The sequence below is a fragment of the Barbatula barbatula genome (genome assembly GCF_947034865.1).
Source record: "Barbatula barbatula genome assembly, chromosome: 14".
In the NCBI taxonomy this organism is placed as follows: Eukaryota; Metazoa; Chordata; class Actinopteri; order Cypriniformes; family Nemacheilidae; genus Barbatula; species Barbatula barbatula.
Window position 1 is genome coordinate 21,728,996 of NC_136777.1, and position 24,261 is coordinate 21,753,256.

The 24,261-nt window shown below is 37.9% G+C and overlaps 2 protein-coding genes across 8 annotated transcripts; one reads left to right on the plus strand and one right to left on the minus strand.

Moving 5' to 3' along the window:
* Window positions 1–780: 780 nt before the first annotated feature.
* LOC306903319 (poly(rC)-binding protein 3) lies at window positions 781–16,561 on the minus strand. 6 transcript variants are annotated; one of them, XM_079472391.1, is made up of 14 exons: window positions 16,201–16,505; window positions 13,380–13,501; window positions 12,956–12,979; window positions 11,979–12,011; window positions 11,493–11,609; window positions 10,969–11,100; window positions 9,672–9,800; window positions 9,156–9,245; window positions 7,354–7,395; window positions 6,748–6,786; window positions 6,154–6,229; window positions 4,439–4,491; window positions 3,546–3,715; window positions 781–1,048 (listed from the first exon to the last, which is right to left on the minus strand). In XM_079472391.1, exons 2-14 carry the CDS (start codon window positions 13,461–13,463, stop codon window positions 1,012–1,014), a joined length of 1,026 nt encoding a protein of 341 aa, XP_079328517.1. In that variant the 5' UTR covers window positions 13,464–13,501; window positions 16,201–16,505; the 3' UTR covers window positions 781–1,011. The 6 variants fall into 6 exon arrangements, 5 of the variants coding, with proteins under 5 accessions (XP_079328517.1, XP_079328514.1, XP_079328515.1 ...); XM_079472388.1 differs by having other exon boundaries at window positions 781–2,941; XM_079472389.1 differs by lacking the exon at window positions 6,748–6,786 and having other exon boundaries at window positions 781–2,941; window positions 16,201–16,561.
* A 1,280-nt stretch (window positions 16,562–17,841) lies between these two features.
* mocos (molybdenum cofactor sulfurase) lies at window positions 17,842–24,101 on the plus strand. 2 transcript variants are annotated; one of them, XM_079472847.1, is made up of 15 exons: window positions 17,842–18,024; window positions 18,373–18,462; window positions 18,965–19,031; window positions 19,137–19,784; window positions 19,868–19,944; window positions 20,024–20,223; window positions 20,424–20,540; window positions 20,639–21,037; window positions 21,162–21,324; window positions 21,761–21,845; window positions 22,007–22,131; window positions 22,537–22,639; window positions 23,370–23,511; window positions 23,600–23,704; window positions 23,817–24,101. In XM_079472847.1, exons 1-15 carry the CDS (start codon window positions 17,895–17,897, stop codon window positions 23,931–23,933), a joined length of 2,568 nt encoding a protein of 855 aa, XP_079328973.1. In that variant the 5' UTR covers window positions 17,842–17,894; the 3' UTR covers window positions 23,934–24,101. The 2 variants fall into 2 exon arrangements, with proteins under 2 accessions (XP_079328973.1, XP_079328974.1); XM_079472848.1 differs by having other exon boundaries at window positions 17,845–18,024; window positions 22,540–22,639.
* The last annotated feature ends 160 nt before the right edge of the window (window positions 24,102–24,261 follow it).

The following is a 24,261-nucleotide window of genomic DNA, read 5'->3' on the forward strand; positions in this document are numbered from 1 at the left end:
GACAGAAAGGGAACTATTATTATTCATTTAGTCTGTCTTCTAGGACAGAAAAATGTGTCAAAAGACCCTCTACTTTCTTTAAACATGAATGGAAACATTAAAGCACATATTATGATGCATTTATAGTGCTTGAAATTGCCAATGCTTGACAAAACATGCAATTGTATATCGGAAAGCCTTACCGGGTACATAATGGCTATTCTTGGGAAACTTTTGTATGAATATGAATGCCACATACATCAAAGCCAGTGGCATTGATGTATTATTGTTAGCATGCGCAATTTCCCCAATCCAATGGGAATGTTATGTTCTGGAGCGAAATTAGATGAATAGCATCCGGCTTGTCAAAATGTCTTTGGTGATGTACTGATGGCATTTCCAAACCAGCAGACATCCATCAGAAACAAATGACAGATAAGCAGGACAAAATACGCTTGCTAAAACAAACCTGATTCCTCGAGACAAATATGAATCATGTATGGTGCAACATTTTTCCGCAGGGCTGTGCGGTTTTTACTCGCTTGCTTTAACCAAAATAACCCTGTTTTAAGCGTAGCATGTATTATTGAAAGACCCAAAGATTTGCGTCTGTGCAGAACCATGAATACTTCCCATGCACTTACCTTGTACTTCAATCGCAACAGGTCAGCTGCCGAAATGCAAGGGTAATGAAAGACATTAGAAATGTACAGTTTCATCAAGGCCCGCTCATTTTCTTTGAATGCTTTGTGAGTTTTCAGAGTCACTGGACGCAGAATGAAATTGACAATACCTCTGCGTACTGATAAAAAGCTTTTTAATCGCTATTATATGTAATGTTAAAAATACATTTATTTATCATACATTAAAAGTAAAATGTGTACAGCAACTTCGAAAAGCAATCTAAAACAAATGCATCATTAAATAGTTAAAAAGTCGGTTTGAAATGAATATAATTTTCATTATAAAGCAGTCCATATCATGGCTTTACGGTAATCCAATCAGAGATTAAGGATAAACAGTAAGGTTGCACTACACAGGCCTCAGACCTGCTATCAATGAGGACAGCCTAGAAGGAAAACACACAGTCAGATAAAGAGTACAAGAACAGATCACATTATTGATAAACACACTGATATAAGCACTGCTGCATAGGAGGATCTACTGTTGTTTATAGAGTCGTTTAACTAAGAGAACATAACAGCAACACATTTTATTGCATGGTGCTTTACATCAACACAAAGTGTCAAATGCTGTGCATTGAAGCGAACATCCCAACAAGCAGGTTTATGATCAAGATTTGCAATACGACTCTAAAGCCCTGTTCAGACAGCCAGCAACTTTGTCGCTGTGTGTCACGTGTCTCTTGCTATGAGATCGTTGGAAGGCGTTTCTAGCTTTGATTGTCCTAGTAACAGTTCAAGCAAGCCCTCCAGTAACTGACGAGAGATGAATGACGTGTGCTCCACTGCTTAACTCCTATTGGTAGTCGCTCGCAAAAGTCGCTCATCATTTGCATAAAGGTGGAACAATTCTCAACTTTTGTCGCTTGACACGGCCACTTCCTGTCTCCAATGTCGCTCGTGTCGCCAGAAGTTGCCAGCTCTCCATTGAAATGAATGAAATCGCATCGCTCTGCCGCTGCAATAGTCGCTGGCGGTCTGAACGGGGCGTGAAACCAATGTAAGAAAATGAGTCTTCGCTAAATTTCCAGGGCATATAACAAAATGTATGTGTATTAATTAATTAATTGTATTAAAGGTAAAATAAATAGTTTAAACTCCCTTATAACCAAACCCATGACAATGTTTCCAGTAACCAATGATTTGGCATTTAAACATTCCTTTGACTATTAAAGTAAATAATGTTTCCAAAAATACATCTAGATTTTTTCAATATACTGCAGCGAACAATACAACGGTCATATTTCGACATCTATTTTTTTAGGTGATAACCCCAATTTTGATCAGTTTTCATGAGTCTGTCATTCTTCAAAATTGCTTTTGAATGACTTTATGTCACTTCTGAGCTTTGAGTTTGTTGAAATTCAACAGACACTGGACTGAAATGACCACAATACATCTAGAAATGCTGATTAAATGAATGTTTTAGTAACATGTTGTTTATGTGATGTATTGTGAAAAACAGAATAGCAATATCAGTAGGAGAGGCAAAGCATCACACTCTCCGAAACGACTTTGTTATTTTGATGCAATAACAAAGACGGCAGCGCGTTCCAATCAGAACATCAAAAATCACCCAGATCAAAAAACATAAAATAAAAAAAAATCACACAAACAGAGACCGACATTCCCTGCAAGCCGCATAGTACCAATAAATCAAATTCTCGTTGGCTTTGGCTTCTCGTAAAAAAGGAGGTGTGTCAGACAAATTATATGGTGAGAGATGAATATCTCAAACACTCCCGAATGAAACACGAAAACAAAATGGAAGACGATATGAGATGCGATCAATCTTGTCATGCGCTGGCTATTTGTTTGCAGACAATGTTTTTTTAAAGGGAAGAGAGGACACTTTTAATCTTCAAAACATTCACGGATGGGTGACAAACAAATATTACATTACTGATGAGATTAAAAACCCTGCTCAGTACGGGGCAAACTTCTGGCGCTCTGATTTTTTGATGCTGGATGTGGTGGGGACCTTTGCGTTGTAGGGTGTGAGGCCGGGCGGGAGGCCCGAGGAGGCGGCCGCGTGCACTGCCAGCAGAGGGAAGGTTTTCATGCCAAGCAGACTGGAGAGTGGCAGGGCATAGTGGGCACTGGGGATGGAGGAAGGGGTGTGGATGTTAATAGCGGAAGGGGGGGCAGACAAGACAGCCATGGAGGAGGAGGACGCTGAAGCAGAGGGGGTGGACGTAGTGAAACCGAGGCTGAGGTCGATAGGTGTGCCGGAGGAGGAGGACGCAGCTGCATGGATGCTCAGCTTAGCCATCTCTAAACTGCAAACACACGATCACATACACATGGACATAAGGAGTGACGTAATGAGACGTGGTTAAAAGGGAGGACACAGAAGGAGAGATTGACATGGGTGGGGGTGAGAAAAATAGAGAAAAGAAAAATCAGTATAGGGAATGTTATGTGTTACAAGGTGGAATAATAATAAGGATATAACATGCCTGGATGAGAATTAATAAAATGTAAAATGGGTGAGATGAAACAGATTACATGTTCTGTGAGTTTACATGACTGCTTTCTAGTGCCTCCATAATGCAAATAAATTATTAATCAAAAATATAAATTCTGTCAATTTTTGTAGTAGTCCATGTGGCCAATACACTTTATACTCTGTTTAAAGAGATAATGCACCCAAACATAGAAATTATTTCATCATTTATTCACCCTCATGTATTCAACCCTGACTTTCTTCTGCAAAACACAAAAGAAGATATTTTGAAGAATGTTGGCAACCCTGACAACATGAGCCCAGATTTACTTCCATTCTATGGCCATAAAACCACTAAGGCATTTCTCAAAAATCTTCTTTTGTATTTCACAGAAAGTCAGACAGGAACAATGTTTTAATGTTAAGAAATGTTTTACCTGGCACTGATGAGGTACTGGGCCACGCTGATGCTGACTGGCGAGCCTGTGATGGTGACATGGCGTACAGCCGAACCGTCTGTGGCCCCAGCAATCTTAATCTGGGCACCAGACATCTGGCGAATCTCATTGATTTTACTGCCCTGTCTGCCAATAATGCATCCTATGAGCTGTGAGACGCACAGGCAGACGGGTAAGATGCAAACAACATCTGGACATTAAATGTCTAAGACTAAGAACGAAAGTCTAGGACATGAAGATACAATACGTCATGCCTTGAACTTTACAAATGAGATGGGTGATTTAAACAAACACATTCAGGCTCTCGGTAACACTTTACATTAGTTTATGCATTTGCTAACATGAACTAATCTAAGTTCATATGAATTTACTAATACATGTACAAATGATATCCGTTAACATTAGTTAATGCAGAGAGAACTAAAATAATAACAATATCGGGATTAACTAACATTAACAAATATGAATAAATGCTAACAAATTAGCATGCTAATTAATTGTTCATTGTTTGTTCATGTTAGCTCGTGCATTTACTAATGTTAACAGATACAATCTTATCGTAAAGTGTTTCTACACTCTTTGCAGTTGTCAAACTTTGCTTGGACACCTGTGTGAAATTGACTAAATGTGGATGATAGTGAGGAACATTTTCTTGAATTACTTTTTACTCAAACCACTAAGAAAAGTGAATTATGTGAAAAGTTTAGCATCATTTCTTTGTAAATGTCACTTGCTTTTATATTTAGTTATCTAATGCAATGACATTCACATTTCTAAGCATGACCTGGGTGTCCAAGTATTTTTGAGCCCACTGAACATCATAAGCAATAAAAAAGCTAAAACCGGCAAATTGCACCGTATACATTACTTACATCATTAGGTATGGTCAAATCATGAGAACTGGTGGCAAAAGAAGCATCAAGACCTACACAGGAACAGGGGACGTTAAGGTAAAGATCTGCATTTGCAACATTTACTCAACAGGCAAACACTGCTCAGATAAATTATGAATCTGACATTAAAATTGGAGAAAGTATAAAAGCATTAAGGCTGCTACAGTCGCTGAGTCATGAATGAATTTCTGATGAATTTATGTCTGCCTGAGTTTGAAAAACACCCATAAAAGCATTTCCAAATAGCGCACATTATCAGAAACATTGACGAGAGGCTGTCTTCAACTCCTTATTTCCATGGTAATAATTATGGGCTTACACTTACTGTGTGTGGACTCTTATATGTGTCATGATGAATGTGGGCTGCTGTTAGAGTGGGCTTGAGGTTTGTTTGGGAAAATGTTGTCGGTTTGAACAGGTCGGGGGTATTGTGGAGGTACGGATTGACATAAAGGGAGAAGAAATGTCAAACAAATGAAAGCAGGACGAGGTAGTAGACCTGCCACAGTTGACATGTTAGGTGAGGGATGACACATATGCATCACATCATGATGCTGTTGTTATGGGGACCTGACTTTATTAGAGACATTTATCACAGTTCAGTGGTAGCTTGTTCTGAGCATTAACTAACTTGACCCAAGGGGGTGTGAAAAATCTGGAGGAAGCTATCCATTAGTATTTCTCAAATGAAAGTGGCAGCTGCGCAACTTTGTGATCTAATACCATGTGATAGATAAAAAAAAGCATGGTGATGCTGATTGGCTGTTTGGCACAATAATGCAAACCATCCCTTCGCTATCCTGACCTGTCTCGTAAAAATCAGCAGCCACGGACCAATATGGGTTTGTTTACATGACAAGAAATCTATCAAAATAAGAAAATGCATTTTTAAATCTTTTTTAGAGTGTTTCATAGTATTTTTGTCTTGTCTTTCACTATAGTCTAAAACAATGTCTATACTGGATGCGACCGGCATGTTTTTTAAAGAATGTAAAGTTATATTGGGTTCAAATGCATTCTATTGTCCTTTGTCGTGTGGCGTGGTGTCTGGTGTAGACACGTTGTAAAAATTCTTAAATTAAGCAAAATGATAAGATATTATTTTTTTTATATATATATATATATATATATATATATATACAGTATTTTTGCAGTGTACAAGCAATGTTGGGTATTATGCATGCCTGTCAGACCAAAGTGTGTAAAGAAACAGTTTAAAACTCTATTTCCTCTAAAACAAATCATTCACTTGGCACATTATTTTCATAATTTTCTCAGAATAAGCAGCTGCTTGTGAATTGTCATCAATGAGAGAAAAGTATTTTTGCAGCCAGATGGTAAGTTACAACATCTACTAGCAGGTGTTAACCGGATCATGCTAACAAGCCGAATGGTGACCCCATGACTGCCTTCATCAGGACCGGTTAGTGCATGTAAGACGGCACGACAGCTTCAGCATAATGTTGGCTTTCATAATGTTTGACACATACAATATGATGATTTTGTTTTGCCTTACCACAATATGGCCTCCCCCTCACTTTCTTCAGAGTGGAAAAGTAGAACATGTAGTAGTGAAGGCATGAGGCGGACGAGTGGAGAGGGATAGAGACAGATCGAAAAAGAGAAAGACTGACAGAGAGAGACAGACAGACAAAGGGAGAGACAGACTTCCCTGGGGAGCTCTGGGTACGTACCAGGGAAAGTGGGGTTGCTCTGCCCAAGGGAGGTAAAGGGGATATGCTGCATAGCCAACTGGTGAAGCTTGGTCAACTGCGGGGGCAGGAAGGGAGGTTAGAGCTAGCCAATCAAAATGGAATTATTTCAGAGGAAACTCACATCTACAGACAGAACAGCACCCATATGAAATCTCAAAATTAGATCAGTTATCGGCTCTCATCTGGACTTGCCGTCCATTTCTCCCAAATAAGAAGATATGAAAACGAGATATTGTCACTGTCGGCAGAAAACTTTTGCGATTTTTATTGTTGTTCGTGGTTTTGAAAATGTTTAACCAATGAAACGTGTTGAAAAGAGCTTGTCAGCTTTGACAACACAGGGTTTAATTTGGCTATTTTGAAACAATATAGTGTTTTTCTTTCATTTCATGAAAAGTAGTGTTTTAGAGATACAAGGCTTCCTCCCGACAGCGACAATATGCATTTACTGAAGAAAACAGCAGTGCTTGCAATACAGGAGTAGAATATTGATGTTGATGTTTCAAGCAGCCCAGATTTAAGACATGTGTGAGTGAATTAAATGCTCCATGAGAGCTGAGAACCAAAACGTACCATGGCATTGCATTTGCAGTGTAAATGTGGAGACAGATACTAGAAAGAAAAGACCAATTCAGTATGCAAATATCATGCCACTTTAAATGACATTTTAATATTTGGTATGATTTATTAAAAATTATAAAGTCTGCAATTAAAATGTATAGCGCGCTACGCCTGAAATTGTTTACAAAGTAAAAGACTGGAGTCTGCATGGAAAGCATGTCGGCCTGAATTAATCGCAGAAGTTAAACAAACCCTAACCAGACTGTCTGAGGAATATCAATACATTGCTGCCCTGCAAGCACTCTCATTATAACATTCACATGTGGGTGACTCCCGAAAACACATTGACTTATGTCTCATTCAGATATATGAAACAACAAAGGAGCTACTGATGTTAGTGTCGCCATAAATATGAAAAAAAAGAATAAAGGCCGACTTCGCTCATCCTCTTTTGAAAGAAGCTGCTAAGTTAGTGGACGTCTCATTGTGATCAGGACAGGAATATTGTGTGAGGACATTGTGGGAGAGTTGTGGTTGTGTAAGGGATAGGATGGGGTCGGGGCTGCTCTGGTGTTATGTGTGCTGTGAATGATGTGTTGATCAGGAACTGAGACTCACATCTTGGGGCGGAATGGCAAACTGTCCAGGAATAGCAAAGGCCTGTGGGAGAAGAATATTGTGTTGAGGTTAGCTGGAATTGTGAAAGTAACAACAGCTGCCAGCTCATTTTGGCATCACATGTGGGCTACACAAGATGGCTTTGTCATGAACATTAAAATGTCACTTGTAATGTTTTCTTAATGTAACCACAAGGGGGCATCGCATGAACATTTCATTATAACACCCCATATACAAACATACAGCTTTTTACAGAAAAAGTTTGCTAGAAATTATTAAACCCAGACATTATTCATATGATTTGCACTCTATTGCAAATATAATCCAATTATTTTATTTGAAATTCAATAATGACTAATATTTCAGTCTCTTCAAAGGGATGCTTCACCCAAAAATGAAAATTCTGTTATTATTTACTCACATTCGAGCTGTTCCAAATCTGTATACATTTATTTGACTTCCATAAGTATGAAAAAAACAATGGTAGTCAAAAGTGCTTCAGAACTGTTTGATGTCCTACATTCTTCGAAAGGTCTAGTATTTCTTTCCTACTATTGTAGTCAATCGGGGGCAAAATCAGTCTGGTTATAAGCATTCTTCCCAATATCTTTCTCTGTGTTCATCAGAACAAAGACATTAATACAGATTTGAAACAACTGAGTAAATGATGAATGAATTTACATTTTTGGGTGAAGCATCCCTTTAAATGGGCAATTCCATGCAAATGTCAAACTACCATATGAATAGGTCAGAACTGTCAGATGTTAATATTTGGTGGGTCACCTATGTGAAGCATTTTTTGTTTGGTTTTAAAGCAGAAGTCAGATAAGTGAATTGTCACATTCATAACGGTCCATATTCCTCATATATGGGCACATTCAAATATATTCATATAAAATTCACAGAAGTCCTTCAAAGTAAGCTGTCTCTCAAAAAACTGTGTCCTTTGTCACATCCAAAACGCATGAATTTTTCTCTCTTTTAATATAGAAAACTTGTGCAAAGACTCATATTTGCTGATGTCTGTCATCAGGGGTTTGGTAAAATATAAACAGATGATTTAGGTTATTGGTCATAAATACAGATGATTCGAGATATTGGTAATAAATACATTCTCTGAGAATTTATAGTTTTGACTGAAAATGTCACATCCATAACACTGGAGTTGCCCAAATCTGTTCTTCAGAAGAGTTGACATATAGTGCATATAGTCAAGTGGACTGTTTCTCCTGTTTGTTTCAAAGCATTTGTTAGAGGTAAACTATTTCTTTTTAAGCTAAATAGCATATTATATCCAGTAAAGCTCGAAGCTGACATCATTTTGCATTATACAAGCAACTAGCCTTTGGAGTCTTCCATTAACCTCAGCCAAATGAAAGGTCATGATCACTCAAATGTGCTAGCAGCCCTTTGGACCCCATACTAGATATGTCATAGATGAAGGGTCAACGCTTAGATTACATCACCTAATGAGCAAATGAATATTTCATGACTCATTCCCAAAAGAAGACCATAAAAAAACAGAATCGAACCGAGAATCCAAAGAAGAACACCACCTCCGAGTTAGTAATTTAAACATGACTGAGCTGTTTGTTTAGAAGCACTTGAGATGGTTCAATAGCCTCATTGGTGACTATTATGGATTGGGTGGGATTTATTCTGCTGGTGTAATCTTCATGTACGCATCTAAACTGAGAGATCCTCGTTGGGACTGCAGGGACCTGGAGTCATTAATGCTTGTGAAGAGTTTTTCGATCGCATGGCTGGCTCTGTTGCATAAAGAGATGGATGCAGTAACTTACCGGTGCAGCGTGCGACTGCGTCAATACTGTGTGGTTGCCTCCTGCAGTGGGTTTGGGTCGATATGGGATTGTGGCTCCTTTAGGTGGTGACTGAATAAGTGGGTCAAACACAGCAAAATGATACATTTTCTACAACAGCGAATATACAATTGTTAAAAGTGTCTTGCGATGCTCGGTTATTATAATGCTAGACAATAGCTTATCTACGCTATATTCATTTGTGCCTCTAATGCGGTTAAAATAAATAACAGCCCCCCCATTTATGGAAAGCCTAATTCAATCCAATGAATCGCTTATAAAACAAAGGCATTCAAGGTTGGATGCTGAGAAATAATGAAGCAAATAGGAACATTAAATATGTTGTGCATGCGTTGCAGCTGAATGCAAATGAAGCTTGAAGGTGAAAAAGACCAGAAATATATTCCACAACTGAAAAAAAATGCAACGCACAAGGGAAATCTTGCGTAATCGCACAGATTTCCAATTAAAAATGCAGACGCACTCCCACTCGCTCACCTCCAGCATGACGGTGCAGATATGTTTCACACATTGAGTGATGGCGTGGGGGGTGCCTGAGATGGTCACAGCTCTCTCGGTGGAGTCGGGCAGTAAGTCTCCTGCTACTTGCACCTGAGCACCTGTGCTCTATAACACACAGTAAAGCACTGTTAGTCAACACATGCTCGATGTTTACAACAATCTGCAAATCATGTCAGTCTCTTTTGTCTTTTACAATAGAAACAGAAAAGGTAAATATCCCTTTAAAGAAAAGCTGAAGTGGGTATTTCTACACTGGGAAATATTGTCATTCAACATATTTACAATATTATTCAGATTGACAACCTATTTGATGACAAGTCAAGAAATGTTTCAGTGGTTTTGTGTTCATGCAAGGAGGTCAATGGGGCCCAGTGTTGTTTGGTAACCAACATTCTTCAAAATACCTTCTTTTGTGTTCCGCAGAAGAAAAAACGTATGAGTAAATGATAAAATGAGTTTCATTTTTGGGTGAAATATCTCTTGATGGCCTTTATCTTGATGCATAGTCTCCACACAAAACACTGAGATAAGAGATAGCTCTATTTATTTTAATGACTTTATTTATGTCCTTACCGATGCCTTCTTTCAAAAGCAACTTTAAAAGGTATGTCATATACTGTAGTGCTGTTTGATATTACCGCTATTCTTATGTCTAGATTTGACATTGTTATGGTCTGGCCAGTTATTTAGGTCAATCTATTTAGATACTGAATATAAATGTGAGCCTATTTGAGCTTTGGTGGGCCGTCCTGTTCTAGACATTCATAGCGACTGGGAATAAAAGCAGCCAGTCCACGCCACACAAGCAGCCCTCGGCTCAGGGACGACAGCTATATTTATTCAATGAGAGCCACCGGCTGAATAAAAAGCAGACCTTTCGAGCCAAAGCCACGGTCCTTGTGTCGATTTCAACACCCACAATTAAAACAAATGGTTGTGATCGCTCTTTGGCAACGAAATCCATGAATAACATTTTTTTAGTTTTGAGGAAAAATCGAAAGAGTTTGGCTGTTTGAAATTAAAGCTCAGGGGCACCGAGGTCTCACAGCGTGCAGATTGAATGGAAATCTGAACCCACAGTGGCTCCCAGCGCTCGCAAATAAAAAGTTCAGTGATGAGCGCAATCAATCATAGTGATGCTAAGCGTTTCTGCCCGCTGCTGAGACAAAGGAAACGAATTGTTTAACGGTTCATTCTGCGTATCATCCGAGAATCACTGTGACTTGCAATACAAACCCTTTGCATGCTGAATAGTGAATAAACTCATATCTACCTCTCTGATCTCTTTGATCTTCGATCCGCCTTTGCCGATGAGTGAGCCACACTGACTGGCGGGGAAGACGAGGCGCAGTGTGACAGGAGGTCTGCTCGTCACCGTGCTGTTTATCATGGAGGCCAAGATATCCTGATAGAAAGAAGAAATGCATATGCATTGCAGAGCAGCTCGCTTCAGCTCACATGACTCGCTTTATTTGTATGAAGAATTGCAAATTTGCACACTGGCAGGAATATAAAGATGCACTTTTTGCCTTTTTTATAGTGGCACGTACATGTTGGAGCTGGGATAAGAAAATGTCAGACAGACTTTTGCTCAGGTGGTCCGACCGAGCATATACAGACCACTTGTGTAACTTTTTCTTTGTCTGGTTTCACTAAAGTGTTGGGGTGCAAGTAGCTATGATGTTTTTTTACACCCAGTTATTTAAAGAAAATACAAATAATATATCAATAAACTATTGCATTTATAGACATTTACAGTTTGTGGAATTATATGTTACTATACAGAATGGCACAGACCTCTTCAAATTTCTCAGCGATCATGGCGAATGCTTTGAAGATCACGTCAGCAGGGCCGGTGATGGTCACAATGCGCTCTGGACTGGAACCATCCGATATATTTATACGGGCTCCGCTCTGTATTCATGTTTTTAATGAAAGTACAGTTGAGCTCTGCGGTCAATTTCATTCATCAATCTCACCTCAGTGTGGATCCTTTCCCAATTAAATACTGCTTAACTGATCATGCAGAGAAAATGTAATAAGCTTGCTCAAACTGAATATTATTCCAGGTGTTTCTTTAATGTTTAATATACACAAGTGTGATAGGCTCAATGAGGTAGTTACTTTTACATTCTACAGTCCTGAGTCAGAAAACATTCAAATCAAAGTGTGGAAAAACATCAATTTATGGAACATTTATATAATATCTATATTCATTAAGTCAAGTCAAGTTAGTCACTTGGCTTGTAGTCAGTCTCACAGTATTCATCATGCGGTACTTACCTCATCTCTCATTTTTTTGACAGTATCTCCTTTCTACAACCAAATAAGGACAAAGTCATTTTAGAATGCAAAAAAATACCCAATAATATAATGTATACATAAATTGAAGCAAGACTCAAGTGCTACTGTAATGGTTGAGAGGAGAGATGCACAGATACTACATTTCTCCACTGATACTGATAGCCGATTATTCAGAGGGATATCTGCCAAAACCAGTCAGGGTTCTGCCACTGGGTGTCAGGTTTTTCTAGTCTTAGGGTTGGATCATGACAGTACCGCGTGTTTTGTGTGGAGAGAAACACATTATTGTCGGTCACAACATAATGTGCGTTCTCTCCAGTCTCGTCTTTGGCCCCGCCCCTCTTGTTCTCTCGTTTGCTTCCATTAGTGTTTCATTCCCCTCACCTGCCTTGTATATTATCCTTTGTTAGTCTCCCTATATATTCCCCTTGTGTTTGCTGTCCTGTGCTGAATCGTTTTGTAATGCATTCATCTCTTGTGATCCTGTTACCTTGCCATATTGATCCCGTGCCTTGTGTTTGGTTGTGAACTATTATTTTGATCTTAGCTTTTACTAGAAAGGCTTATATCCTGTCTTCTCGTTTTTGCCCCATTGCGGGAAGTCTTTTGTTCTTGTTTGTATTTTGGTTTTGTTTGTTTTACCCCATTGTGGGCTTTATTTTGTTATTAAAGTCTGCCGTTTACACACAGCAAATGGTTTTAATTCCTACAATGTCTATTAACATTGAACATAAAACTGTTGATGTTTCTTAACATTATTAATATGTAAATTAGTTGCATTTTTCTGTTCTGTTTTGATTGACAGGATATGTCGGCCCTGATCATCGGATGGTTTAAGACTATCGGCCGATAGCGTGAAAAATAGCTTATATTGGCCGATATATCAGTGCATCTTCACTTGAGAGTTTAGCTTCAATTTCTTTCATTTGTAATTAGAATAATACTGAAATGTTTACCTTCCCAATGATACTTCCTACTTCCTAGAAACACAAAAATACACACACAAGACACAAATCTGTTAGTCATAGTAACAACTGCTGTACCATGATGTTTTGTTGTCTATTCGGGCTTTAATAACATTATGCATTATGCCGTATATCAGTGTATGGCTTAATTTAAGACTGAGTTAAGGTCAAGAGGTTTTCCTGAAATATTGATCAAAATACATTTATTCCATGATGTAAACACAGTTTTCTCTATTTCCGCAACTGTTTATTTAAACAAAAACGTATAATAATCCTCATATCAATAACCCACACTCCGATATTATAAAATAATTGTTTTTATTTCCTATTTACTGTTTTATTCTTTACCAGCGCACAACACAAGGCTGAAAACAAAACCAGCAAAAGCTCTGTAAGTGGCAGTGATGTGTCTTACTTTCCCATGCATTAGCAGGCGGATGGTGAGTGTGACATTTAGCCCCCCCTCTGAGACTCCGCCTTCTTTCTCATTCATATTCATTCCTCTCTTGGGTCCAGAATGCTTCAAATCGACTGTCTCTGTGCACACAAATGTTCAATCAGAGTGTCTAAAAAATTCATTGATGAATTGCAGCGAGCAATAGCACACATTATTCCACGAGCTTCACATATGTATTTCCTCCTTATTTCCTCCCTCAAGCATAAGAGTCTCTTCAGTCGTGCATTACATTTTGTAACCTGTTGTTATAGTCTAACATTAGACTGGGTGTAATTTCCCCCTGGTGTAGAAGTGTGTAAAATGTGTGTAATGTCTTTCTATGCACTGTAAAACATCTCGTATAAAACCCTATATATTCTGTAAAATAACCGATTTTCCTGTAAAATTACCTGGTTTTCTATGTTTTTCTTGTAAATTTGCAGGTTTTTTGCAAGATGGTTTTTGACTGTGTTTAAAAAATAGACTGCAAAAATATTCAAATATTTTTTTTAATCCTGTAAAATCACAAGTTTTTTCTGAGATTTTGTATTTTTTTATTTAAGTTTTTATTGCAAAGGGAAACAGTCAGCAACATCTGTTTGTGACAACATCACTTTTACAGTTAAAGTCAGCTTTACAAAATTTACCGACAGAATAAAACGCCAACTACACAGTCAAAGTTATGACAGTAGTATCCTTGGACCCCTTTAAGTTCTTTACGTTTCCACACTGGAACTATTTACAAAAGAAGGGGTGTGTTAGTCACACCGTTGGGAAGAATTTTAAGATAATAAATTATTCTGTAACAAAAATATCAGGATCAATAGGAATTATGTACTCAATCCATTTAGTCCCAAAATCAACGAAAAAGTATTTCTGGAAAATGACACAGAATGTAATTCTTTCCATTATAAATATACTCTTCAAAACATCGATCCTGTCCTTTGTGGAGGGTTAGGTTTTTACCAACATTATTGCTTTTTTGGCTGATGCAAGAATTATTTTGAACATGTTGTCCAAGCCTACATTGAGACATTACCCAAATACATTACATCAAAACTAAAATTAATTGGCATGTCCTCATGCCGAGGACATTGTGTATCTCTTTCCAAAAAAGGATAATATTAGGGCAATCCTGAAAATATAAAAGTGAGCTTTTTGAAAGGCCGCATTGCCTCCTTTCCAGGGATTTTTCCGTATTTTGACAGTTTTCTGACTGTATTTCAAAAATATGTGAAAGATTTGTTCACAAATAATAAAATAGCAGTTAAATTAACTATTTTTACAGTGTAGGATCTCTTTTATAATCCTGCTTTAATATAATCTGAGTGACAGTGTTTGATATGGCTACACAGGAGCCTGTTGTTCCTTTCTGGGACTGTGGGTCAAGTGACATCTGTGTGACCATGTCTAAGAAGGCCTATTAATTTATCAGCCGAACACAATGTTGTTTGTGTCCACAATCCTTTCCTCTTCTTATTGGTGAGCATGTTTAGAACAGAGATCATCACTTGAATCCATTATAAACCAGAACAAATGTTGAAATCCTTGAAACTTTCATTTTAAATGAATAGTCAGGCGGTAGCAGATTTTGCATAAGGATCCCTGCCTCATATTTTTCTAATGATGCCCCGCAGCTCAAAAAATAAATAAATGTATGCACTTTCTATTTAAGTGAGCATATGGACAGATTTGGTCTTATTGAGTCGCGATGCATTCATATGTTTGCGCTCTTTAAAAAATGCTTTTGCGTTGTTCAGAGACTAAGCTGTTAAATGCAACGGGGTCACTCTTGCCATGACAAAATGAACTCGCCAAAGAGCTGAAAAGCACTGAATACTGTAGGTTAAAAAGCAAAACAAATGTGATGTTTAATTAGTTTAATACTTCTTTTCAATATCAAAGACAATAACTGGGTCATTTATTGAATAATGGTTGTGTAAGTGCTCTCAGAGCCATTTCGCTGTTTAAAAGACATCGCATTCAAATTTGTAATCATGAATGACTCTTAATGTGGAAGATATTAAATGAACTGCGAGGGGTTGGTATTTATAAAAATAAATATTAAATGTAATAATAAAGCATTGCAATGGGCATTTATTTTGTTTCTTTCATTAGGTGAACGCATCGAACAAACAACTAGCACGCCACCTAATCCTATAGGCCAGGATTTATTTGGCTAATGCTAAAACCCATTTGACCCATTTCTGTCTTTCAAAGCATGTAAAACACTGTCATATTTCAACACACCACAAATAAGGCGAGACATAGATATCACATGCATTGTTTTTGATGTTGGGAATTAAATCTATTTACGCCGTCGCCATTAAAATGTCACTCATATGGAGGGGAAATGTTAGTCTTTAGAAATTAATGTTTGAATACAGCATCATAGAGGTAAAGCCTTGAAGTGTTTACATTGTGCAATGTGAATACAATACACTGTGAATAGCGTCAAACTTCATTTACAAATCTCCATCTTAACATGTTTGCCAAAGCCTGCCTCTAAATATATTACACATTACTGCAAAACCCCAACAACATGTTCATCTTCATTTAACAGATAAACGATTCAGATTTAAGCTATGTGCATGTATTTGTACATTTCAACTTAAAAAAATGCAATTGTATATGAAAGTTATAAACAACTCTAACTCTGTTTTTATTTGTTTGTTACGACTCAAAGATAAAACAAGAGCAGTGTCTGTGCTCAGAAAAGCATTCATAAGCCTATTTGTTCTAGACCTCTGGAAGTCTCGTGGCGTGACGACAAGCTTCACTTGGAAGTTAGCGAACTGACCTGGTGAAGTGATGCAGGTTGAGACGGCACAGAGATGCCAGGAGGTTCACCAACTCTTCTCGTCCGGCCTCTCCGGGATGACTTGATGTTTTTGGTTCCAGAGTGTGTATGCTTCCCTGAGTGCACAGTTGCTCTCCTTTGTTGTCAGTTGTATTTAGAGAATGGACAGATGGCCTTGTGCCCGTAACTCTGGTCGACTGAGACTAGCTTTACTGTTTTTTTCCCTCTGGCTTAGCCTCTGATAAGCCTTTGGACCAGGACATGCGTGTCTGGAGTCTCTCTCTCTTTTCCTAATGCTCACGTATGGTAGATGCCACAGAGGAACAGGTCCTTCATCCCGGGAGCTGAGGGTCAGTGTGGCGTTGGAGAAGAGAGGGGTCCCAAGATCCATCAAAAGCTAAAGGTCTATTATATTTGGATGCAACTGCTGCATGGACAAGGACAACATTGTGTATCTTTGTTTAAAAAGTGTAACTCCAAAAAAATGGTTTGCTTTTTTAGAGTAGACTTAATAGAGACATAATCATGGATTTTGGAAGATACAAATGAAGAATTTGCGCAAATGTTTTTGTCTACGCCCTCAATCACCATAAATGTCGCCAAATTGACTGTGTCACATCATTATGGTCAGAAAGACACAATGTGTCCGTGGCCGGTTCCCCCTCCTCCACACAGCCAGCATCTCCTCTCTCTAATGAGGCCAAAGTCCTGTGAAAACAAAGCATCCCTTTAACAGAAAAACATGCGCTCCGCTCGGCAGCAAAATATCAAAGTGAATGAATTAGAGGAGTCGAGTAGCATATTTAATCACTTCAGACTGTTTGGGATGGAAATGAACAACAGTCTCTGTGGATCTTCTTCTCATATGCAAAGCATAAGCGGTGATAAATAGTGTAAAATCAAGACTCGGTAGAACTTGACACACAGTCACAGTGAGATTTAGTTTAAAAACTTAAGAAATACTGAGTCTATTGAGTCATGTGCAGTTACAACAAGAAGAATGCTTTCAATAAGTATTAGTGCAATTATAACTAACCGGACACGAGTCTGACAGCTTTTTCCTATTTGAGCTCTCTTGTGGCATGGCCTTACTCATATATTTTTCACAGATACATCACATACCTATATTTATATCACCTCCCACAGATCTCATTCTGAAGGGTTTCATTTGATCTCTCTTCTAACCAAAGTACACCGTAGTGGATCAATGATCTTGTCAAAAATGTAATAAGGCAGCACCATGGTACAAGGATGGTAGATAATATAACCATAGCACTTTTATTTAGCCTATATGCAGTCCAAATCATTTAATAGCACCGTGGCATTTACATCCAATGCAATGTACTTCAAACCATAGTAGTACTTCTGTAAAAAAAAATCTGTAGCTCTTCATTAGTGGTATATATTTTACTTCATGTTTTTTCTATTTTGACAGAAACTCATATCATACACAGATAAAGCATTTATGTTTTCATCATTATGAAATGAAAAAGTAATTATGTGTGACAATTCTTCGCACTTTTTATTTAAAAATGCATGGTGTTAAAAATAGCTTTTCAAGTCATGGGGTCTCAATGATAGTCTCCAGTCACACAGCAACTGGACTTTGTTCTTGTTTTCAAACATTTACATCAATTGGTCGTGGTGAGATGTGAATAAGATTCGCGAAAGAGGGAGGTCATTTCTTTTCTGACATGAGAGATATGGAGAATCTGTCTCTGGGAGACTTATGCAGCTTTGAGGCTTTTAGCGCGTTCTGGCAACATTATGGTTACGGCGGTGATCAACAAGAGCTGATCGATCGGGAATTTAAAAGAGTCAAAGGTAAAGTTTAAAAGGCATCAAACTTTTTCCGCTCAGCAACTTTACAGTCGGCTTTTGTCATGAATGAAAGTGTTTGTGGGCTTTATTTTCAAAACGTTAACAGTACGACTATATATATACAATCTATTATGCAGTTTGTCGCAAGTATTTAAGAGTGAAACATGCACGGTTTGCAAAAAGCGATGTTTTTCTCAAACATTCAGAGAGAAAGCGCGTTGGCCTGTTGTCCTGCTTTTTTACTTTCAATTTGTCTGAATTCTTATAATCTGTAGTGAATGCAGCAGCGCCCTCTGTTGATTTTATTGATGGTATTACAAGGATCTAACAGTCTTTCGTCTCTCGTGTAAGGTATAACGTATCTTGATCATGCCGGGACGACGCTATTCCCCGAATCTCACATTAAAGCATTTCATGAGGATATAGCTAGAAATGTTTATGGTAAGTCCTTTTCTCCAATTAATAATTGTTTCACGTCCAACTCGAAAAATATGCCTTTCAAGACCAATTAGCAAGATGACGTAAAACACTGGTGTAGAGGCACTTCCTGTTTCAGTTTTTATCTTTTTTATTATGAAAGTTTTCATCCGTACATCGTCGCTGTACTTCTGGATGTCCTGGTTTTCAAGAAATAAAACTCATTTTACTTTTTATTGGTTCGATATTAGGAAACCCCATTCACAAACATATAGGGCGACTAATAATAATGATTTTTTTGCAAAAACAAAATATGGAGATATGTGGTTTGAGAAGAACAGCAGCAATAAATATTAAAGACATTCGTTTAATATTTTGATTCTGTTATATATGTTGTGTAAGTTGTATTTTGTCGAAACGTCTGCACCAACGTTGTTTACGTCTTTCGAAGTGGTCTATATCATAACCGTTTTTGCACTGCAAACTTTAGTTCTTTTAAACTTTAGAGACGACTTTTTCTTTTGAGGCAATCCTCACAGTCACAATCCCAGCAGCAGACTAACACATGACACTGTTGAAAGTGTCAGATACAGGTAAGCCACTTTGTGCTTTTTAACCTTGATAACATTGAAATATTTTATTTGTGGCATTTTTACGAATGAATATGATTCATTTCTCTTTGTAATGTACTCTTTCAGGATCCTGGAACATTTTAACACAACTCCAGATGAATACTCGGTGATATTCACGTCTGGATGTACCGCAGCACTGAAACTAGTGGCTGACTCCTTCCCCTGGAAATCTGCATCGACCGATGGGCCTGGAAGTCTGTTTTGTTACCTCACCGACAACCACACGTCTGTGGTCGGCATTCGTGGCGCGACAGCTCTTCAGGGGGTTACCGTAGTTCCCGTCCAGCATCCTGAAGTGGAAGCTAAAGCCAGAATCAAGAAATCAACAAATGAAGAACAGGGGAGCTCCACCCCTAATCTTTTCTGCTATCCGGCACAGAGTAACTTCTCCGGCAGGAAATATCCCCTGAGATATGTGAAAGGAATTCAATCTCAACAGCTCTTTCCAGCATGTGAGCACGCCGGTCGATGGTTTGTTCTTCTGGATGCTGCTTGTTTTGTAGGCTGCTCACCCTTGGACCTCACCAAGCATCCTGCCGACTTCGTGCCGATATCTTTCTACAAAATGTTCGGCTTTCCGACTGGACTCGGAGCCTTGCTGATTAGGAATGAAACAGCTGAGATCTTGAGAAAGAGTTACTTTGGTGGAGGAACAGCAGCAGCGTATCTTGTGGATGAGAAGTATTTTGTACCAAGGCCAAATGTTGTTAGCAGGTAATTTATGAGAAATTGCAGGAAACTATCATGGTTGTCACAGTTTCTTTAATGTATAATAATCTTTTTCCCAATTTCATCAGGTTTGAGGATGGTACAATTGCCTTCCTTGACATCATTTCCCTTCATCATGGTTTTGAGACACTTAAAAAGCTTACAGGTTCATACATTTTTAGTTTATCTCTGTGAAACGGTTACAGCCTATTCTAGCTTTGACCATGAATGTTTTGGGGTTTTAGGAAGCATGCTCAACATTCAGCTTCACACGTTTGGTTTGGCACGCTACACCTATAATGTGCTCTCATGTCTGCGTCATAGCAATGGCAAACCTGTGGCACAGATTCTCTCTGATAATGAGTTTCAGAATATTGTGGAACAGGGTGCAATCCTCAACTTTATTCTGCTGGACTGCCATGGACGAACAGTTGGATATTCTCTGGTCAGTGTCCATCTCTCCCATATTTATATCACGAGCTGCATTGAGAAAGCAAACCAGTACAATATATAAATAAAGATACTTTATTTTATTGTAAAATATAGAATAATTTCTAACAGTGCATTGTGGAGACGCCACCATATGTCTATAGAATACATCTAGAAGAATTTGAAAATGTCGACTGTGCTTTTGTTTTGCATCAGGTGGACAAAATGGCCAGTCTTTTCAACATTCATGTTCGCACAGGCTGTTTCTGCAACACAGGTGCATGTCAACATTATCTGGCTATCAGCAACCAAGATGTAAAGACTAACTTACAGGTATAAAGTCATAAAAAGAAGGCAAAGAAAGTAAAAATAAAACGTTCATGTTGCTCAACAAGGCCTTTTAAATGTAATCTACTTTGGTTCTTTTCAAGGCTGGTCACGTGTGTGGAGACAACATCGATGTAGTTGAGGGACGTCCCACAGGGTCCATCCGTGTGTCTTTTGGATACATGTCCAGTTTTGAGGATTGTCAGAACTTTCTTCGTTTTATTGTGAACTGTTTTGTGGACAAACCATTTACACTAGATCAAGAGAGACTGGGAAGACTGATGACATCAGCACCAGTAGATATAACAGCATCATCCCAATCATTTCACCCAACGCCAATAACAAATGGGCAAGCAGGACATGAGAATGACCAAGTTACCGTCCATTCTGTCAGTGAAGTGCCATCTGAAGAGGATGTGTCCAAAGAAAGAGAGAAGAATGGCAGTACCCATACAATAACTAATCTCTTCATCTATCCTGTCAAATCATGTGCCTCATTTGAGGTAAGAAAAGCACACACCTGTTTTTACGCTTGTGTTGTTTAACCAATGAAAGAATGATAAGCACTTTAATTTAATGATGTCAGTTGACATGCAAAGTACTCTGTTATTGTGTTTGATGTAACAGGTGGGAGAATGGCCACTGGGACCACAGGGTTTACTGTATGACCGTTTATGGATGGTTGTGAATGAGAACGGAGTGTGTCTGAGCCAGAAACGAGAGCCAAAACTGTGTCTCGTCCAACCTGTCATCTGTCTGGCTTCTAATACACTACAGCTGAAGGTCTCAGGTTAGACATACCGTATTCTGTCCAGCAATTTAACACAAAGCTGTTCATAAAGCTGGTATAGCATAGCATTAGCAACCCCAAGATCATGTGTTTGATGCCCCTAAAAGTCAAACTGATCAAAAGTTTAACTTAAATGCACTGTTCATTGCTTTTGATAAAAAAATCTAACAAAATAAAACACATCGCCGCTGCTTTTAAAATGATAAAGTAATATCATGAAATTGTGATTTATACGGTATATTCTTATATATATATATTTATATATAATATATATAAACAGTATATCCATATATTCACATATATTCATTTTTACTTTGTAGGAGGAGTAAAGCTCTCAGAAAATTTGAAGAAATGTATTTGTTGGTGTTTATTGTTAAGGGCAAATTTAAAATGATCAACAGTATTTGTATTAAACAAGGACGTATTACCTCCTTAGGATTGGAACCAGTTGCCATTCCCTTAGAGCCCAGTGTAAAGAATTCAGGGTTAAGGACATCCCACAGCAAAGTTTGTGGTGACAGGTATGAACATCTCTATTTCTATTGAGCTTTTTATATAATGATTGAGTTTCATATGACATTATTTAGAAACATTACATCTGATGGACATGTTATATTTACAATAACTTGCAGTAGTTACATTTTAAGTGAACAGTTTAACGTTGAATCTCTCTTTGGTGTAGTGTACAGACCGTGGATTGCGGTGAGGAAGTTTCAGCGTGGCTTTCAGAGTTTCTCGGCAAACCTTGTCGCCTTATGAGACAGAGTCCTGACGACATGCATGAAATAAAAAATTGCAGACGAAAAGGTATTTGTACTGTATATATCATCTATCACAACGTATTTGTAGTGAAGCTTTTATTCCATGACATGATAGATATCATGTGTTATAATATAGTTGTTTAATTTAAAGGATAAGCATTGGGGTTTTTTGTTCCCATAGACATTGATAATTGTCTTAATATTTTTGTACTTTTGCCCATTGGAAGAAGAATCACAAATTAAATTTTACGGATTGCTTCTTACATTTTCCTACAAAGTCTGCAATTAGTTTTAATATTTTGCATCGAATCCTCCCAAAACAATTATATGAGCTCTGCGCATTTGGTTATACAGCTCTCTACTCTCACTGTAGCAATTGTCTCATTCATTTAACTCTATTAATACTCTGTAATGTGAAGTAATTTCTCTTGAATGATGTCTCTCTACCCAGCAGGGGACAGTAACCTCACCGCTCTCTCTCTGGTGAACGAGGCTCAGTTTCTGCTCATAAACAGAGCTAGTGTGTCGATACTACAGCAACACATTGACAAGCGGTATACTCATACAATCTACTTATAATGGCTACAAATTACTAGTACACTGCCTTATTATGCAGTAAAGTGATTCTGACATTATAATCTCTGCTGCCAAATGTGATTATCTATTAGGGCTGTGCAATATTTCAAAATTATCGAAATATCCCACACGTGCATATCGCAATATGCATATCGCGATGGTTTGCGATAAATGAGCTATTTTATTCTTCGAAAAGTTATATATGGTCAAAGTTTAAGGTCGATGTGGATAGTATAGTATCTCTCTGGCAAGCGGATGTTAGTTGGGATATGCGTGCGTGCGTGCGTGCGTGCGTGCGTATGATAGCGTGCGCTTGCTCTGACTCAAGTCAATCAACAATCGGTGCTGCGAAGTGAATTTTTTTTTATTTATTTTTGTTTGTTTACAAAATGTCAGATTTGTTTAATGCAACAATAAAACATGGCTGTTCACTTTCAGAAGTTGTGAAATATATGTTGGTTATATAATTTCTTAATACAATATATTTGAATACAATTTAAATTTAAAAATATCGTTTTGAATATCGCATTATTTAGCATGCTATCGCATATCGCATTTTCCCTCAATAATGCACAGCCCTATTATTTATGGTGCAGTGACTTTAAAATTGAGTTTTTTGCGTTTTTAATGCATCAAATGCATATATGCATTTATGAAGTATAGCCTAATGAATCTGGGTATGTTTCTTTAAATGTTGGCATGTTATAGACAGGACAGTGAGAATAAAGACACATGTTTGGATGTGGAGCGTCTTGTTCAGCGTTTCCGGGCAAATCTTGTTATCTCTGGACAGAAGCCTTTTGTAGAGGAGAGTTGGTCCCATTTAACAATAGGAGCCTCACAGCTTCAGGTGAAAACATATGCTTTCACAGACACTCTCATAAACACCAGGAAGATAAATAAAGCGCACATTATATCAGGTTTTTCGTTGTGTTTAGGTAATGGGAAGATGTGGTCGTTGCCAGATGATTGGAGTCGACCAGAAATCAGCAGCTAGAACCCAGGAACCCCTCAGGTCTCTTTCTGAATGCAGAAGTGGAAAGGTCTCTAAAACAAAACTTCTTATTGTTGTTTTTGTTTACAGATTTCTGTTAAAGAAAACATAAAATAAAGGTTTAATCTGTGTAAAATACTGTTCTTTGCTTTTGTTCTTAGGTGACATTTGGTGTTTACTTGACTTACCAACCAGCGAGGAACTCTACTGCTGTCCCCGTATTATCTGTAGGGTCTCATGTTATACCACAGATATCAGAATCTGCTGATAATCTTTAGAAATATTTATAGTTTAATGTATACGCTTTATTTAATTTTAAATAATTTGTGTCATATATTTGAACAGATTTACCTGTTTGTATATTTGATATAAAAATAAATATGATTTTATAATAGTATGACTATAGTATGGAATTGGATTGAACTATAAAAATGTGTCTGAATTCTATGTGGCCTTTTTAATTGATGTACTTTATTTACAATTAGTCATTTACCCTTGTTAAATCCCATTTTTGAAAAAGGTGCTTTGTAGGCTACTTTAAGAAAAATCTACGATAGAGGTGAACGATATACATCTAAATAAATAGCCTACATATCACCACGGTTG

What these genes read in the sequence shown, in the direction of transcription:
- LOC306903319 (XM_079472388.1), bottom strand. Translation starts at nt 13,463, where the DNA reads ATGAATATGAATGAGAAAGAAGGCGGAGTCTCAGAGGGGGGGCTAAAT. An exon ending in GAGCAACCCCACTTTCCCTG is followed by an intron (nt 4,492 to 6,153) that starts GTACGTACCCAG and finishes GTTCCTGTGTAG; the next exon opens with GTCTTGATGCTTCTTTTGCC. An exon ending in ATTTGACCATACCTAATGAT is followed by an intron (nt 3,716 to 4,438) that starts GTAAGTAATGTA and finishes TGCGTCTCACAG; the next exon opens with CTCATAGGATGCATTATTGG.
- mocos (XM_079472847.1), top strand. Translation starts at nt 17,895, where the DNA reads ATGAGAGATATGGAGAATCTGTCTCTGGGAGACTTATGCAGCTTTGAG. An exon ending in GTTGAAAGTGTCAGATACAG is followed by an intron (nt 19,032 to 19,136) that starts GTAAGCCACTTT and finishes GTACTCTTTCAG; the next exon opens with GATCCTGGAACATTTTAACA. An exon ending in TAGGAGCCTCACAGCTTCAG is followed by an intron (nt 23,512 to 23,599) that starts GTGAAAACATAT and finishes CGTTGTGTTTAG; the next exon opens with GTAATGGGAAGATGTGGTCG.